Source organism: Myotis brandtii, unplaced genomic scaffold, assembly GCF_000412655.1.
Source record: "Myotis brandtii unplaced genomic scaffold, ASM41265v1 scaffold161, whole genome shotgun sequence".
Lineage (NCBI taxonomy): Eukaryota > Metazoa > Chordata > Mammalia > Chiroptera > Vespertilionidae > Myotis > Myotis brandtii.
Window position 1 is genome coordinate 666,859 of NW_005355881.1, and position 18,235 is coordinate 685,093.

Below are 18,235 nucleotides of genomic sequence, written 5' to 3' on the forward strand. Positions count from 1 at the left end.
GCTCAATGACAGGGTCTGCTAGTTGGCTTCCTTATCACTGTAGTAATCTCAAGGAACATCTAAATGCCTCGTTTTCCTCATCTTTAAAATGGGCATGGAAAGAGAACTTACCTCATAGGCCTATTTAAAGAGTAAACATGATCTGGCATATACACCCTTGCTTCATTGCTTGCAGTATAACAAAGTCCTATTAGGAGCCATTACAATAATACCAACAATTATAACAACTGCTGCTACTGCTGCTGCTGCTACTGATGCTACAGAAGGCAGTTTGTTAGGTTCTTTTAATTAAACATCTCAATGAACCCTAATATTTACTGCAAGGTTAGCATTGCCATCCTTATTTTAAAAATAAAAAAATTAATAAATAAAAGTAAGAATATCGATGCTCAGAAAAGTGAAGTAAGTCCTCCAAGATCAAAAAGTATCTGTTGTAAGTGCTGGGACTAAATCCAAGAACTGCTTCCCTTCATTATTTCATCCTTTTCCAATATATCACATTATCTAGAACCTAGATGTCTACATTAATCAACTTTCTATTCTTCAGAGTTTTCAGCCCAATGAAATGCCCTTCATGACCTCAGGAAATAAATTTTGAATTAAAATTGACTCCTGCCTTCTAGTCCTGAGACTTCTTGGTGTTTTTCTGGAGTTTGAGGCCAAGCTGCATTCCTGCAGCTTCAGGATGGCTCATGGACTCTCCAGCCTGTTTTTGTGTTTAGTGGCCATGGTTAGAGTTTACCAGAAGCTAGGCTTGAGATTCCAGGGGCCATGGGTGCCATCAGAGACAGATATTGGTTACCAGGGCGAGGCAAAAGTAGATTGATAGTTGTTAGTATGGAGAATACAATAATAAATAATAATACAAGAATAAACTCTGTGTTTCATGTATTCACAACTGTAAACCTACTTTGCCGCACCCTGTAGACTGTATTGTTGAGATTCAGAGACAGTGTGGATTTCAATATGAAAATCTGACATACATATAATTCATATTACATAGCACACTCCTGTACTATGTACCTATACATAGCCCAATATACCTAAAAAAGTCTTTCCCTATCTAATTAGAAACCCTGTACATCTTAAGTGAAAATCCAGCAGTCACATGCCCCAACAATTCCACTTCTAGGTACATACTAGTACATTAAAACAATAGTTTTCATCTGGGCATCCTAAAAGGTGTTTGGAAATATTTGGGTGGTTTGGTTGACACTATGACTGAGAGTGCTTCAGGCATTCCTGGGTGGAAGGGCCACAGGTGCTAAACACCCTGCAATGTGTCAGTGAAAGGACGGGAAGAAGAGGCTCATCTGGAAGGCCAGGAGCTCCATCGCAGAAAAACACTGTCCCAGAGAAATGTGTACATCTGCAACCACACGCATCACAAACATTTTCATTGCAACATTGCATAATTTTTATAAAATTAAAAAACAACAACCAGAAAGCAACAAATCCATTCATGATAGACTAGATAAATAAATGTTGGTATGGTGATACACTGGGGAGAAATATACACCAATAAAAATGAATTTATCTCAGTTAAACACATCAAGAATGTTGTATCTGAAAACAATGTTGAATAAAAAATGGAAAAATATAGATACCAAGTTATATAAGGTTCAAAAACAGAATTCAGCAGTATTATTGCTTAGGGATACACATATAAGAAGTAAAACTACAAAGAAAAATAAGTGGACGGTTAACAGAAAATCTAGGATAGCAATTACATCTGTGGAAAAAGAAGGGGCTGCCCTAGCCGGTTTGGCTCAGTGGATAGAGTGTTGGCCTGTGGACTGAGGGTCCCAGGTTTGATTCTGGTCAAGGGCACATGCCCGGGTTGTAGGCTCAATCCCCAGTTGGGGGCGAGCAGGAGGCAGCCAATCAATGATTCTCTCTCATCATTGATGTTTCTATCTCTCTCTCCCTCTCTCTCCCTCTCTGAAATCAATAAATATATATTAAAAAATAAAATAGAATAAGGAAAAGAAAAAGAAGGGACTTACATTTAGAGAGAGTAAACTTCATAATGGGTCATGAATATATAAGTATTGCTTTTATTATCTTTGTATATATGTATATACATATATATTTCTTTTTATAAACTATTTAATTTTCAAGAAACAGGCTTGAAATGATTGCATTAGAATGTTAGCAAAAGTGATGTTTTGGTGTAAGGATCATAGTTAAGATTTTTTTCCTTTCATTTATTTTTCTGCATTCAAAACCTTTTTCAAGTATCTCCACCACTCATCATTTGGGCCTAGCCTTCTTGATTTTCTTGATTATATTATTTTTCTTTGTTCCCTAGTATTTTTAGAAATAATATGAACCTTGACCAAAATATAAAAAGTGATGGAAGTGAAAGAGAAACAAAATCAAAGTAAACATAAATAAAAATAAAAAGTAATAAGTTACCACAAATAATATGTACAAGTTGAATTCACATATCTATATATATAAAAGCCCAGCAACTGGAACAGTGGAACGATCAGAATGACTGGAATGACCAGTGGCTATGACACCCACTGTGGCAGCCAACCAGCCTGATCTGGGCCCTGATCAGCACTCCCCCAGCTGGCCTGGCCCCCAGTTGGCTCCCAACACCCCAATTGGGCTGGGCCAGCAGGACCCCACCTGTGCATTAATTTGTGCACTGGGCCTCTAGTCAGTTAATAATTGGATACAAAAGCTCCACATTTCACATTCCATTTAAAACTGAATATTTTCTGTTATCTTTTCTGTAACAAGTTTGGTGTTACATCTGAAATATGATCTCTAGTTAAACAATATTTCTACAATAACATTTTAATTCATATTCCTTAAAATGACATATTTCCCCTCAACATCTTTGAGTACTTGTTGAAAGCTTTCATGCACTCCAAGTATACAAAGGGTTTCACTCTTATATTAATCCTCTCATTTCAATTAGCTATAACCTATTGATAAAGACTTCCCTATGTATTGACATCTTAGCATTTCTGCCCTGCAACTTGCTGATGTTCAATAAGTTTGACTTGTACATGCAGGCTCCCTCCCATGGAGAGTGTTGACAGGAGTTTTCTTCTTGTGTGTTCTTCTTTGATGTTTGGTGAGGGCTGACCTCTGGCTGAAGGTTTTTCTACATTCATTACATTCATAGGGTTTTTCCCCTGTGTGAATTCTCTGATGTTTTGTGAGTGCTGACTTTTCATAGAAAGTTTTCCCACATTCTGGACATTGGTAGGGTTTTTCTCCTGTATGAGTTCTCTGATGTACAACAAGGTTGGACTTCACACAGAAAGACCTCCAGCATTCATCACATTTATAGGGTTTCTCTCCTGTGTGGGTCCTTTGATGTTGAGTAAGGTTTGATTTCACACAAAAGGTTTTCCCACATTCATTACATCGATACGGTTTCTCTCCCGTGTGAGTTCTCTGGTGCACTGTGAGGGCTGACTTCTGGCAGAAGGATTTTCCACATTCATTACATTCATATGGTTTTTCTCCTGTGTGAGTTCTCTGATGTTCAGTGAGGTTGGACTTCACAAAGAAGGACTTTCCACATTCATTACATTCATAGGGTTTTTTCTCTATGTGTGTTCTCTGATGTTGAGTAAGGTCTGTTTTCTTATGGAAGACTTTTCCACATTTATTACAGTCATAGGTTTTCTTTCCTTTGTGAACACTCTGATTTTGAGTGAGGTCTGACTTATTACTTAAAGCCCTCCCACTTTCATTACATTTATTGGTTCTTTTCCTCAAGTGTGTTCTTTGATGTTGACCAAGTTTTAACTTCTTGCAGGAGGATTTCTCACACTTACTACCTTCAAAGCTTTTCTCTCCTGTGTTAATTTTCTGGTTTTGAGTGAGGCATGACTTCTTTATGGTTTTCTCACTTTCATTACACTCACTGTGTTTTTCTGTTGTATGAATTTTCTGATGTTGAGTAAAGCATGACTTTTCATGGAAGGATTTCCCACATTTATTACAGTCATAGATTTTCTCTCCTCTGTGAGTTCTCTCATCTTGAGTGTGGCATGACTTCTGCAAGGCTTCCGCACTTCCATTATACTCATCAGGTTTTCCTCCTGTGTGGATTCTCTGATGTTGAGTAAGGTTTGACTTCTTGCTACAGGATTTCTCCAATTTATTACATTCGGAGTGTTTCTCCCCTATGTGAGTTCTCTGATGTGCACGTTTTGGCTTTACCCATGAAGATTTCCCATTTTTACTGGATTCATGTGGCTTCCTTTCCCTAAGGGTTTTCAGATAAGCACTGAACTTTAACTTTTGCTTGAAGGTTGTTCTATGTTTTTTACCTTCAGAGGGGTTCTCTCCTGTGGGAACTCTCTTATATGTAACAAAGGCTGTTTTTTTGTGAAAGGCTTTCCCACAATTATTATATGTAAGAAGTTGCTCTGAAGCTGAATTCTTCTGATGTTGACTAAAGTAATCATTATGACTGTGGGACTTCTTTTGATCATTGTCACAGGGCTTGCTCATTGTATGAGTTTTCTCATGCATAGTATCAAGGAATACACATCCGTTGAAATTGTTGGGCTTGTTTATTGCATGGATTCTATTACTAAGAATTAATTCTGAAACACTTTTCAAGTTTGTTCCAAATGAGTCACATTTATGAGATATTTTTCTTGAAGACACTGGGTTTGTGGCCATATTAATTTCTTCTCCTAAGGTTTTACTTCTCTCCTTAGTCATTGTTTTGTTGTTGCTGAATAAAGCTTGCTTTGGATATATATCTTCATTTTCTTGGCTTCTCTCTTTCATGTTATTGACTTTCTGGACTTCTATAAATATGAAAAATTAACATACATTATAAATCTTAACATATTCTTAAAGCAATGGGGTTGTATACAAGTGCCCTATATTGAGTTGATTCTTAGGTTTTAGACATAGTCTACTGGGCTGAAAGAACTCTTAAGCAAATATTTAACTCTTTTGTTTGGTAACATGAAAACAAAGACAAAAACATATACCATAGTAGAAAAAGAGAGAAAAAGCTGAAAATTAATCTAGTAGGTTTGGCTTGTTACAATATAACATTAAAATAGGTAGAGAGTTTGAAATAAAGCAGAAGGAATGGTGAACTGAGAACAAAGGACGTCAGGAAAACAATTGATCCAAGGATGGAGGTTAGTCAAAGAATGGGGCGAAGATAAGGGACACTGAGTAGGGAGACAAGGAAGACTAAAGGGTGACCAAGGGACGTATCAGAGCAAAGATTAAGTTTGGGGGCAGATTAAAGACTAGAACCTTATCCTCTCCTTATGCTTTAAATAATGCAGCAGGATCCTTCTTACAGTCTACATGCTTCTAATCTCTTCCTCTTCTTTCCCATTCTGTATACCAACTCACACATATATTTATAAAATCATTCATTTCCTCTGGTCAGTCCTATAGTTCTGGCTCCATCTCTCCATATAGCTGTGATATGGAAAAACAATGTCCAAAGAGAATGTTAAAATATATGAGAGGACAAGCCATGCTTACAACAGGATCCAACTCCCCTCTGTGTTTTGATTGCTGGTGCTATCATTTGATCTATCAGAGTTAAACAATATAATCTGTCCTGATTGACACTCTACTTTTTCCACTTTCAGTCTGCAGTCACAATACTAATATTTATTTCCACGTTTATGTCATGTTTTCTTCCTCTCTGATTTCTCCTTATCTGTGGGAGCTCAAGTACCTGGCTATTCAACTTGATCCTAGGACCAATACTAATTTTCATCTTAAAAATTTTTGGCTATGGGTAATTATTGTTATCCTCTGCTATTCTCATTTTATTCAATAACATCAACTGTGTGTTTAAAAGTTTATGACTTTTCTGTAGCGGATAGAGGAAAATTTGATGTTGATTGTTTATACTTAAGAGTTGATACTAGTTTCATATGCCTAAATTCACAATACATCTTCATATGATCATCCCACAAGTCTACAATATTGTTAGCTTCTACAAAATCAGGATATTTAATCCCATATATTGTGCATTTCCAAACACAAACCTACTTTCATGTTCTTCACTGAGTTAGCACACATTCCATCCTTAGCTCTTCTCGGAACCCAGACATCCTTCAGGGCAATGCTACTTTCCTGTTGTTTAAAAAATATATATCCTCTGCCCTAACCGTTTTGGCTCAGTGGATTGAGCGTCGGCCTGCGGACTGAAGGGTCCCAGGTTCAATTCCCGTCAAGGGCATGTACCTTGGCTGCGGGCACGTCCCCAGTAGGGTGTGTGCAGGAGGCAGCTGATCGATGTTTCTAACTCTCTATCCCTCTCCCTTCCTCTCTATAAAAAATCAATAAAGTATATTTTATATATATATATATACTCACTCTTTTAAAATCCATTTGTGATAAATATTACAAGTAAATACTATCTGTACAATATGTTCTCACACTATTTCCTAAGCACTTCTACTTCCATGATCGACTCTCTTTTAAATTCCATTTGTGATAAATATTACAAGTAAATACTATCTGTACAATATGTTCTCACACTATTTCCTAAGCACTTCTACTTCCATGATCTACTTCCTGATTTCCATTGCTTTTGGCAGTTTTCCACCTTTAAAATTTGTTATTATTATGTTTGAGATTTCAGCTGCCTCCCACCTACAACAAATATAGAGTTGACTTTTCTCCTTGTGGCCTTTGGGTAATTTTCAGGAAAAGAAGGGACAAGGCTGACTTTACACTTGTATCTGTATATTGGAATCCACTCCTTCCTTCAAAAAACACTGTTTATGTGGCTTCTGAACACCCCTGTCTCCTGACTCTCCCCCTATAGAGTGGATGCTCCTTCTCAGTCTCTCTTGCTAGAATCCTGTGTCTTCCTGACTTGCAAATGTAGTGCTTAAGGGTATAGTTCTTGACTTCTTCTCTTACCCATTGTCTCCCTCACAGTAGAATTCAGTCTTTACCAGGACTGAAAGGTTTTGCCCCCAGGTAACTCTGCCATCACTTGCTAATTTCTCCTCAATAAACCCTCTCTGACTTCCTTGCTGTTCCCTGATTACACCAAGTGCACTCCTGTCTCAGAGGCTTGGCACCGGCTGCTGCCTCCATCTGGAAATCTCGCAGGTAACCCATGTCTCCCTCCATTCCACTTTTCTTCCTCCTCAAAGAGGCCATTCCTGACTTCCCTGCAAATCTCTATCCCCTTCACCTGACTTTAACTTTTCAGGGTGCTGATTACCACCAGGCATACTGCATATTTCTCTGCTCACCAGGTCTACTGATAGGACTAGAGACTTTGCTTTTGTACCCCTGTGCTTGGAATGTGACTGGTGCACAGCAGGCATTAAATAACTAAATATTTGTTGAATAAAAGAATGTATCAATAAATGCATCTCTATAGAGTGTGTAGCACCGGTGGGAAGGTGAACAATGGCCATTGTTGAACAGAGAGGAAAACAGAGAAACAAAGGTCTAAGATGAGGGAGGCAGCAAATGGATGCCACAAAACCCAAGCAAATCTCTCTCCATACATGTCAAACAGAAAATTTAAAAATTGTATTTGAAAGTGAAATTTGGAGGTTTCATAGCTAAGGTATGGTACTTATTTGTCTTTAGTCATGTCTAAAAGTGGAGCCTCTATAAGAGATTTCTGAAACATATTTCAAAGATACCAACCCTTGACCTGGACTCTTGGGATTCAGTTTCTACCAGTTGCCTTGACCTGACTTCATTAACTCACCTGGGTGGCTCTGACTCGGGAACTCTCCCTTTACTATCCGTGGTTCTTCTCCTTGCTCCAACTTGAATATCAGCTCAGGTTTGGCGACACAGTGCCCTGTTATGGGAAATGACAGGGGACTTGGCAACGTTTCTTAGGGCTCAGGCCCTTTGAGGAATCAGACGGGAGAAGCTTTAGAAGCTGAACCATGATGGAGCCCTCGTCGAAAAAGACTCTTTCACTGGGGAGGTGAGAATGCAATATTCTTTCAAGTTTCTTAAAAGGATCTTTTAATCCGAATTCTCAAGCCGAAAACTCATAATATTCTACATTGATGTGGTTCCTAAGAAAGGAAGTGCATGCTGTTGGGAGTTGCATGGGGCTGTGCTTACCCAGGGACAACAGGTGCCTGTAGTTCTCCAGCATGACGTCCCTGTACAGGTGCCTCTGAGCAGAGTCCAGCAGCTGCCACTCATCCCGGGTGAAGGCCACAGATATATCCTCGAACGACACTGACCCCTGAAATAGCCCAATGCTGCTCAGTCTGAAGTGCTCAAGACCAGAGGGCATGAGAAAGACATCTGGGAACTAATCTTACTATGCTCACCGTTAAGAGTTTACCAGGAAATATTACAAGGGATGTCTATGTACTTGTGGGAAAGACAGAAATCATAACAGAAATACTCTGCTTCCATGCCTGTTTATTAATTCATAAAGCAACCTGAGTTCCTCTGCCTGCTTAGAACTGTTCTGGTTTTGGAGGACGCCAAGGAGAATAAGACACTGGTCCTGTTCTTAAGGCATTGACAGACTGATGAGGCGAATTTCTACAGAAATAGACATGTGCAACAGTGAATTATGGGAGCCATGAAAAACTGTGTGGACAGAGTGAGGTCACAAAGGGTTACATTTTTTTGTGTGTTTTTTCAGGTTATGCTGCATTGAGGAGATAAAGATGTGGTTGCACACCAACAGTGAGTTTTGTGTGAATAAGAGACAACAGTATAAGCCAAGATATAGACACACTAAAAATGCACATTCAGTTAAGGGAATTGCAAGTAGTACAGCGTGATAGAATAAGGTGGGAGGCTTTGATGAGACATAGAATAGTAGGAGGTATTTAGTGGTCAGACATGGAGAAATTTTGGACTTTCCTCTATAGAGCAGTGGCCTCCAAATACTTGGTCATCCCATCAGTAACAGTTACTGGATCTTTCTCCAGGTTTGCAGGCTCGATCCCCAGTGAGGGGCATGCAGGAGGCAGCCAATCAATGACTGTCTCTCATCATTGATGTTTCTATCGTGCTCTCTCCCTCTCCCTTCCTCTCTGAAATCAATAAAAAATATATTTTTTTAAAAAGTTACTGGGTATTTCTTATAAATTACACTCGATGTCTATGACTCTCAGCCATACACCAAAAGTAAAACTTACCTTTCCTGAGCTTTTTAGATACAAAAGAAGCATAAAAGTGCATTCTAGTACTTTATTTACAGGCCACATAAGACCTGATTGTGCAGTTCTCTGGGGCCAACATGCCTGCTTTGAAGATTGCTTCTGAGGACGATGGGGCCATGTAAACAAGTGACACATCAGAATTATAAATTGAAAGCAGTGTTCTAGAAGCCGAGTGCCAGGTGTTTCGAAGCTGTGGTTCTCAATCAGACATAATTTTGCCACTCATGGGGGATTTGGCAATGTCTGGAGACATGTCTTGTTGTCACAACTGAGGAAAGGGTGCTACTGGTATATGGTGGGTAGAGTCCAGAGATACTACTAAATATCCTACAATGCATAGGCCAGCTTCTACAGTAAGGACTTATCTGGTCTGGCTGGTGTGGCTCAGTGGTTGAGCATCGACCCAGTAACCAAGAGGTCACTGGTTCAATTCCTGGTCAGGGCACATGCCCAGGTTGCAGGGTGTACAGGAGGCAGCTGTGATTTCTCTCTCAATGTTTCTATCTCTTTATCCCTCTCCTTTCCTCTCGCTCTCTAAAAATCCATAAAAACATGTTATTGTTTTTTAAAAAAATAATTATCTGGCCCAAAATATTGATAGTGTTGAAGTTTAAGAAAGCCTGTTTCCAAGAGAAGTCAGAGAGGAAGGTAATAGACTATGAAAAGAGATGACCACCTACTTTAACGTAGCAGCAAAAGGATTTAGAAGTGGGAGCTGATTCTAAATGGAATTAGTTAGTAATTGTTTATGGAATGAGGAGGGGAAAGGAGCAGTAGTCCCAGGTAAGTGCCAGAGCAGCTGGGTCAATGCTGATGCCAGATACTGAGATTGGCAAAATAGGAGAGGGAGCAGATTGGGCAGGAGGAGAGAGCTGACTCTTGGACATGTTATACTGAAGGCGTCCGTGGCACCCACGGGTGGAGATGTTGAGGTGACAGCTGGGGCTCAGGAGAGAGGTGTAGGGTTAGGATGTATTTTTAGAAACCAGGAACATCTCAGTGGTAGCAGAAGCCATCCGAACAGGGACCTTGCTCACAAAGAGCATGGAGACCAAGGGGACAGAGCCTGGGGGCAGCAGGGCAAGGCCAGTGGGCCTGGTGACGACGAAGGAACAGGAACCAGGAGTTAGCAGCTGTATCTGCGGCATCTAGAACAGTCCTGGTCTGGTCCACTGTGGTGCCCCAAAAGCAGCCATCAAATAAATGCTGTCTGGTGGTGACAATTTCAAGAATAAGTGCTCTCCTAACTCGATGCAATGGGCTGGACACACACACACACACACACACACACACACACACACACACACCCAATCTCCTCTGCCTCTGAAACTACAGCAAGAAGAGACATAAAAACACTAATATGTGTATCAGAACAGAGGCACATGGGGAAAGAGGATGGCGGCAAGTGAGAAACGCTGACTGGCTTCTGGAAGATGTAGAGGAGGAGGGAGATAGTGGCAGCACTGTGCTCACCCCTTAATACAGAGTGTGGCAAAGTCTCAGGCTCCGTGCAGAGCCTGGCGAGACCTCCCAGCTCAGGAAACTCTAGTGGACGCGGGGCCGCAGAAGAGGGAGCAGGAGTAACAGAAGGCCCACCTCCTCCTCGGGTGGTTCCTTCCCTGCTCAGGGGATAGCTGAGGGTTAACACTCAGGAGGCCAGGTCTCTATAACAGGCAGGGAACCTCCTCCACGTGTTTGCATGAACTTTGCAACCCAAGAGACAATCAGAGTACTGTGCTTAGCACCCTGATACGGTCACAGCTTTTCTTTTAAGGCAACTCTAGGGAAACAGACTGATACGCTCAGGTAAGGCACTGCCCCATTTGGCAGGAGAAACGGGGTCCCCTCGAGCTTTGTCCCCCTCTGTACAGACTAAAGAGAAGCCTGTCTGTACACATGTCCCAACTATTCACGTGGGAGACCCCGAGTCATCCTTTCATTCCAGTGAAAAGCTTGCCAAGGAAACAGGCCTCTGGTTGCCAAGTAACACACATCAGCTACCAAATTGATATAATGAGGGTTTTACCTTTCTTTTCACACAAAAGACAAAAAAGGCCTCAATGTAGGGGGGAAAACAACCATCTGAAAAAGAAGCCTCAAGAACAGACTTGAAGACTGTTAAACAAATCTCCTGTCAATAAAAATCAGCAGCCTGAAAGGTAAATACTGAGAACAGACTGAAGACTATGAAAACAAGTTTAATTCCCCTATCAAAGAGAATAACTTTTAAGAATTCCAATAGATGTTCCCAAATTGATGAAAGAGTCTTCTATGAAATGAGAAAAGTGAGGTATGAAAAAAGAAGTCCACAGACCCTAAATATTTTATTGCTGTCTTATGAAAACAGAAAAACAAACTCTCAAGAGAAGGCTGGAAAACCAAACCATACAGGTGACAAAAATGAGCAAATCTCTCAACACATAGAACAAAAAACAGAGAAAAACGAAAACGATGAAAGAAAAGTAAGAAATCACAGACGCCGGTCGGGAGAGGCACTGACAGTCTAATGGGATTTCTGGGCGACAAGAACAAAGAGCTGGAGGGAAGGAGAAACCATCTGAGAAGTAACGGAAAACATCCCGGAACGCCTGAGTCTTCATCCTAACAGGACCATCCAATTACCGAGCAGGCAGCCTGAAAAAAGAACAAATAACCAGGCACTGCCTGGTGAAACATCTGAAACCCCAGGGTAAAGACAAACTTGCAAGAAGGAAAAAAAAACAAAACAACACACACACACACACACACACACACACACACACACACACACGAGAATAAACTGCCGCGTGACTTCTCCATGTCTTTCCAAATGCCAGGAGACCATGGAGATGATCTTTTCTCCTAATGCTCTGAAGGAAAAGGATTTCAAACCCAAATCCTGTAAGCAATCAACCATTCATGTAACGGGGCAGAATAAAGGCACTTTCAGATACCTCGCCTCAGAAGGCATGTAACCACACAGTCATTCCGTGCAACCCTCCAGGGGTCTCTATCAAAACTCAGCAGAACCTGAGGAAGAAGACCTGGCTTCCAGGAATGATGGTGGAAGAGAGAAGGGCTGAAGAACTGGTTCCGGTAGATCAGAAAGGACTGACCGTGGGTGGCTTACAGGTGTGAAAGGGAAGAGTGCATGGGGCTAACTGAACAGGAAACATTTTTTTAAAAACTATTTATAAAGGGTATGTGGGCAAAGTTTTATAGTTTTTGACAAAGCTGTGGGAACCACGCCTGAGAATTCCTGAAACTTTGGAAGAGGAGCTGCTACAGGGATGGACGGTGATGCTACAGTGGCCTCGTCGGTTCAACCACAGGCCCTCTGGGATGGGGTAATGCAATCCGCCATAGAAGACAGGGAAGGTCAGGGCCCCTGGTTGAGCTAGGACCGCCAGCTCCATTGGTCAGCACCGGTGCCTGAAACCCTTTCTATCGAAGTAGGGTTGCCAGTTAAATTTGAACTTCAGATAAGCAACAAATAAGTTTTTAGTATATGCATGTCCCATGCAGGATATACTTTGTTTTATATGCCCTGTGTCTTCTCTGGCAACCCTACACCTAAGATATCTCCCAAGCTCTTGAGCAAGTTGAACCATAAGCAGATGGTAACTTATAGTCAACAGTGCGTGGAGAGCTTGCAGTGAATGTGGCCTCAACTGTCTTTCTGGCCAAATGTCTAACGATGTGTCCTTAGAACTATACCAGCCAACCTCTTAAAAAGTTACTTAAACCTGTTACTTATATCCTCCCAAAAGAGGCATAATAAAAGTACCCACCTAAACAAAATAGACAAAACAAAAGTAAGTACCTGTCCCATAACATCAGCATTATCTGAGCTAATCTGGGTAAGAAAATTAACAGTGACTAGAACATAATAAGCAGCCCTAAATTGTAGGTAAGACTATCTGACCAATTATTAGTATTTTGTCACTTTGCCTTCAACCTTGGGACTGAAAAAATAATCAGAAAAGGGATGCTAAAGTTTAAATAATTATTATCCAAGTAGTAAAAAGGTGTGATGCGACTGTTAACTAAAAACTCCCCAAATAATATTTATTCTATTAAAAAAAGAGAAAAAAGAAAAGCATTAGATTATTTCCACAAAGCTTGAGATGAGGGAGGAGTCTATCCTATTTGGATGGTACTATAAAAACCATTCCTGATGTGGAGAGACACATATGTTTACATCTGTGCTAAACACATCAAAGGTAATCAATAGTAGAATAAAAAGAAAATGTAGACCTTGGCAACTACTTGAAGATTAAGAAAGGAAAGGAAAATAATAATGCAGGAAATGATAAAAATAAAGAAAAACAGTTGATAAGAAAATGTGTTCACTGAAAATGCAAAGGAACTCAGATTTCACAGGAAAAAAACTGGTAATAAGTAAACAACTCACCTCGGATGTGTTCATTTCCTTCCGCCCCTGGAAGAGTGTGGAGAACCGTGAAGGCAGAGCTGGAGAAAGGGGAGGAGAAAAGGTATCATGGGAACTATGGTCTACCTTGAAGTCCTCATGGCGCTGTCTAGAAATCCACACGGATTAGTGCCACAGCACATGGGGCCGGAGGGGAGGGGGAATGTCCCTGACCCTCAGGAAGAGCAGGTATGTCGAGGGGCCTCTGGCAACCCTGGTCTAACAGGAGGAGCTCAGAGAGGCAGGCCTTCCGTTGGGGAGAATACATATTGTTTCTTATTGGTATCTTACAAGGTATAACCTCCCTCGATTCAATAGCCGACAAGTATACAACAAGGCAAAGTCCAACTAAGAAAGACCTGGTTACACAAATCATAGCATAGGAAGGACAACAGGCCACCCCTTTGGTCCATTATGAAACATGTGACATTCTGAATTATTTTGATATTTGGGATTTACTTTAAAATAATCCAGTAGAGGAAGGTGGAAGGTGGGGAGTGTGTGTGTGTGTGTGTGTGTGTGTGTGTCTGTTGGGGGAGTATAGATAGATGAAATAAAATGGCCCATATTTTGAAAATTGCTGAAGCTATGACAAGTATATGGGAGTCATTATATAGTTTTCTTTATTTTGTATGTTTTAAATATTTCCATTAAAAATGTAGAAGATGACACAACAATAAAAACCTGATAGAAATCTGCTCACGTACTTTTATACGTATGTTTTTAACTCCTTGTGGTTAAAGAATTCATCGGAACCTCTGACAACAGGAATGGGTGTGCTTCAAGAAAATCTGTTTGTTTTTTTTTTGGAAAGGAGATTTGTTCTCCTCGGTTTGCAGTGTCTCCAAAGGACTTTTTATTAAGAAACTTGCTTTGATTTAACTGAGACATGGTGGACAAAGCCGTGGCTTGGGATTTGCAGTCAGGGGACCTTGGTGCTCCTTTTGGTTCTGCCACTAATGAATAATGTAAATGGAGATAATAATGCAGGTGTAAGAACATTAATGATACCGACAATAGTTTAATAATCCAGGTGTAATAACATTAATGATACTGACAATAGTTGCATATTGCTCACCATGTAACAGCATTGTTCTAAGTACTTTATAGATGTTACCCCGTTTATTCCTTAAAATAAAGCGAGATGTAGGTGTTCTTATTACTCCAACTTTATAGAGGAAATTGAGGGGGAGAACGTTAAAGTAATATGGTAGAGCCGGGCTCTGAACCCTGGCAGTCTGGCTCCAGAAACCTCATACTTAACCCTATGCCAATGACTCCCTCAGGCTCCATATTGTTCACTTTTAAAACGAGGCAGGATTATAGAACCCTTGAAAACCCTTCCTGTGCTGCTATGAAGGCAGGCATGGCAGGTGGGTGGCACAGCCCTAAATTCCAGATGTGGCGATGTGCATGGTTTAAGGGCTGGGCAGGGTCCCGGGAGAGGGATGAGAGAATTGATGCGGGAGGCTTTTCTGGGAGGAGTAGAGATAGTGTCTCCCTGGCCTCCCTCCCAGACCATGTCCTCATCATCCTGTCCAAGGGTTTCCCTTCCCATGAAGCCTGCCTATTGCCCCCATCCTCAGCCCCGCTGACCTCTCTCTTTGGAAAGTTGGCCCTTGCTTTCACTGACTGACAACAACAACAACAAACCACAGGACCAGTTCTCTGCGCCTTGACAACCTCAGGGCAGAAGGATGGGGAACTGCTTCTGAGCAAGCAAATACAGACCCTGCTTGTTCCTTGGATCTCTGCCCTGGTGCCCATCTGGGGAGGGTGGGGATCCCCCAGGTGGGAGTCCTGCTCCTGTTCCCACCCTCTTTCCTCCCAAGAGCTGAGTGATCAGGGAAATTTGGACCTGGCTGGAAGGGGTAAATTTAATGAACTGGAATCTTCAGCCCTGGCCCACTGTCTCTTGGAATTCACCACCCCCCACAACAGCTCTCACGGTGTGGTCCCAGACCGGCAGCTCCAGCAGCAGCACCTGGGAACTTGGTAGAAATGCAAATTCTTGGGTCCCTCCCTAGACTTACTGACCCAGAAACGCTGGGGGTGGGACCAGGCCGCTGTTGGGTTTTAACAAGGCCTCCAGGTGATTCTGATGGACACTGGGAACCACTGCCAGAAAGTGTGACTGAGGGGTCTGTAAACTGCTGAGGGCACAGGGCAGACAGACAATGAAGGAAGAGTCTAGAAGGCTCAATTGTGCAGTAACCCGAGGGTTCTGTGCAGACACCAAGAATCCTCAAGAGCCTCTAGGGAAGACTCAGTCCTCACACACTCCAGGTCCTTCCTTGCGGCTCCAGGGAAGTGCCACTCGCTGAGCGCTGTGAAGGACGTGCTACCGGGCAAACCCCTGCCTGGGACGTGGAAATCAGGCTGTTTGAGGATCCCTCCCCAGCTCCTGCCATGACTGGCCATGAAACGTCACCTCCGGTCTCGGCCTACTGCTTGGTTAAAACGGGGCGATTAACCCCGATTTCACAGGGGGTCTTTGAGAACAAATAATACACTTCATGGAAAGAACAGTGAAAAGGGCAGTAACATTTCCCAGGTGCTTCGTGACTGTCAGGACCTGTGCTGAGTGCTTCACAGGTGCTCCCTTGCTCGATCCTCAGATCAACCAGGAGACAGGTTTTAAGAATGACTTCATTTTGCTGACGGAGAGACTGAATCTTAGAGGCTCATCATTGTGCCCATGGAGACTCGGTGGCAAGGCTAGAATCTGCACCACCTGTAGTTCCAACTCGAACTCTTGAGTCAGCCTGCGAGACTGCAGACCCACCGCCTGCCCTTAGCCGGCAGGCACAGCTACCTGCTACCAGGATGAGTCTCATCTCCACCGGGGTGGTGGACTTCACTCCCTAATGAGTGGTTGGCCGGGGCACATGCAAATGCGAGGAGCTCCTGGAAACAGTCCTTGAACACGTGCATGCCTTTTCTCAGCGCACTTTATTCTGACCGGGAAACCCATGTCCACATCCCCTTCCTGGAACCCGCAGGGTTGCAGCCAAGTTGCTCTGTCACTTGGCTTCCTCTAGGGGCAAAGGCAGAGCAGAGCCGGGAACTAGAGCTGGAGGGTGTCAGTCTGCATGCCGCTCGCGCAGGTTGCGGCTTCCACCAGGCGCGGGCACAAACCTGGCCAAGCAACCCTCCAGACGAGGCTCTCACCTGCAGTGCACATCCTCCGTGCGGGACCCGGTCAGCGAGCGACGCGGACGCCGGGAGGCTCCGTCGTTATCTGGCGATCTGCCCGCGCGCGAAGCTGGAAACAAGGGAGCGGGCGAACAATGAGGAAGAACTGCACATGCGCAGAGGGAGCTGCGAGGACCAGTTCTCTGCGCCTCCTCCCAGGAATCCATCCAATTCAGGACTCCGTTACCCATAAGTCTCCGAGCCCCTCTCCTCAGGGACAGTCTTTAGAAGTCCCGCCTTATTTGGTGAATTGGGTGATGGTTGTCCAAAATCATCTCTACTTTTCCTGGGAGCCCTGGCTCCCCCTAAACCTTCAGGATCTGAAACTGGCTCCACCTACAACCAGTGTCACTTTAGATTCAAAGCTACCTTGAGAAAGACAGATGTATGTCAGCTGCACGTATGAAAACATAAATATTTAACTAAATTACTAAAAAAAATACAGGCCTGCCATATAGTGAAAGATTAATACCCACCACCAGCAAGTTTCCCCCAAGGAATGCAAGCAACATCTCCAAACTGGATTTCAAAAGTGATGCTCTAAAACTAGGTAAAAGACCACGTACACAAAACTCAAAGGAAGATCAGATCAAAGGCAAACACAAGTTCCTCTCCCAGGAATGACTACGTTAGGTGGTACTTTTATTAAACTAGGATCCTAAAAGTTCAATGTATTGCTTTGATCTTTACATTAAACATGTGGTTAATCATTTTCTTACCCCTTTTACCTTTTCATTTTGAAAAATTTCAAATGTAGAGAAAAGTTACAGGATGATTCATTCTGAATAAAACACCTGAATAAACTGTTTATTTAGATTCACAGTTGTTAATACTTTGCTACTTTTGCTCTCTCTCTTCCTTCCATCTTCTCTCTCTCTCTCTCTCTCTCTCTCTCTCTTTTGCTACTTTTGCTCTCTCTCTTCCTTCCATCCTCTCTCTCTCTCTCTCTCTCATTTCCTCCAACTAAATTCAGGTTACACATTTCTTGGCATAATATAAGGGCCGTTATGTTTTCAGTAAATCACACCAGATCAGTTTCATTCTCATGATGTCACTTAATCAACTGTTCCTCTTATGCCAATGATAGTAATAAGAAATAAGTTCCATTCACAGTAGCATTGAGTTTAGGGCTAGATTAACAAAAATTGGGCAGAACTTACACAAAAGAAGTGATGTGAATGGAGACATGTACTGTTTTCCTAAATAGCAAGACACAACATTCTTCAACAAAATCCAATCAAAACTTTAGTAAGCTGAGTGATGTGACTTCTTTATTTTTTGTTTTATTTTACTTTAACAGAACACATCTAAATTTCATCTGGAAGGAGAAGAAGAAGAACAACAACAACAACAAACCACAGAATAACAGCCAGGTAAAAAAAAAAATCAGTATTTTCTATAATACATGAATATGTATAATATTAATATAAAATTCAAAAGATTGCCTCTAGCTCCTTAGGAGTACAGGCACAAACCCAAGAGTTCATAAGAA

At 42.0% G+C, this 18,235-nt stretch overlaps 1 protein-coding gene across 1 annotated transcript; it reads right to left on the bottom strand.

Annotated features, from left to right (window-relative positions):
- Positions 1–619: 619 nt before the first annotated feature.
- On the bottom strand, positions 620–16,794 carry LOC102247140 (RB-associated KRAB zinc finger protein). The gene is made up of 6 exons (XM_014536385.1): positions 16,720–16,794; positions 13,531–13,589; positions 8,074–8,200; positions 7,703–7,798; positions 4,192–4,790; positions 620–706 (listed from the first exon to the last, which is right to left on the bottom strand). Exons 1-6 carry the CDS (start codon positions 16,730–16,732, stop codon positions 620–622), a joined length of 981 nt encoding a protein of 326 aa, XP_014391871.1. The 5' UTR covers positions 16,733–16,794.
- Between the last annotated feature and the right edge of the window lie 1,441 nt (positions 16,795–18,235).

Coding starts and splice junctions, on each gene's coding strand:
- LOC102247140 (XM_014536385.1), bottom strand. Junction 7,799..8,073: donor CAGGCACCTGTTGTCCCTGG/GTAAGCACAGCC, acceptor TTCCCATAACAG/GGCACTGTGTCGCCAAACCT. Junction 4,791..7,702: donor CCCGAGTCAGAGCCACCCAG/GTGAGTTAATGA, acceptor TCATATTTATAG/AAGTCCAGAAAGTCAATAAC.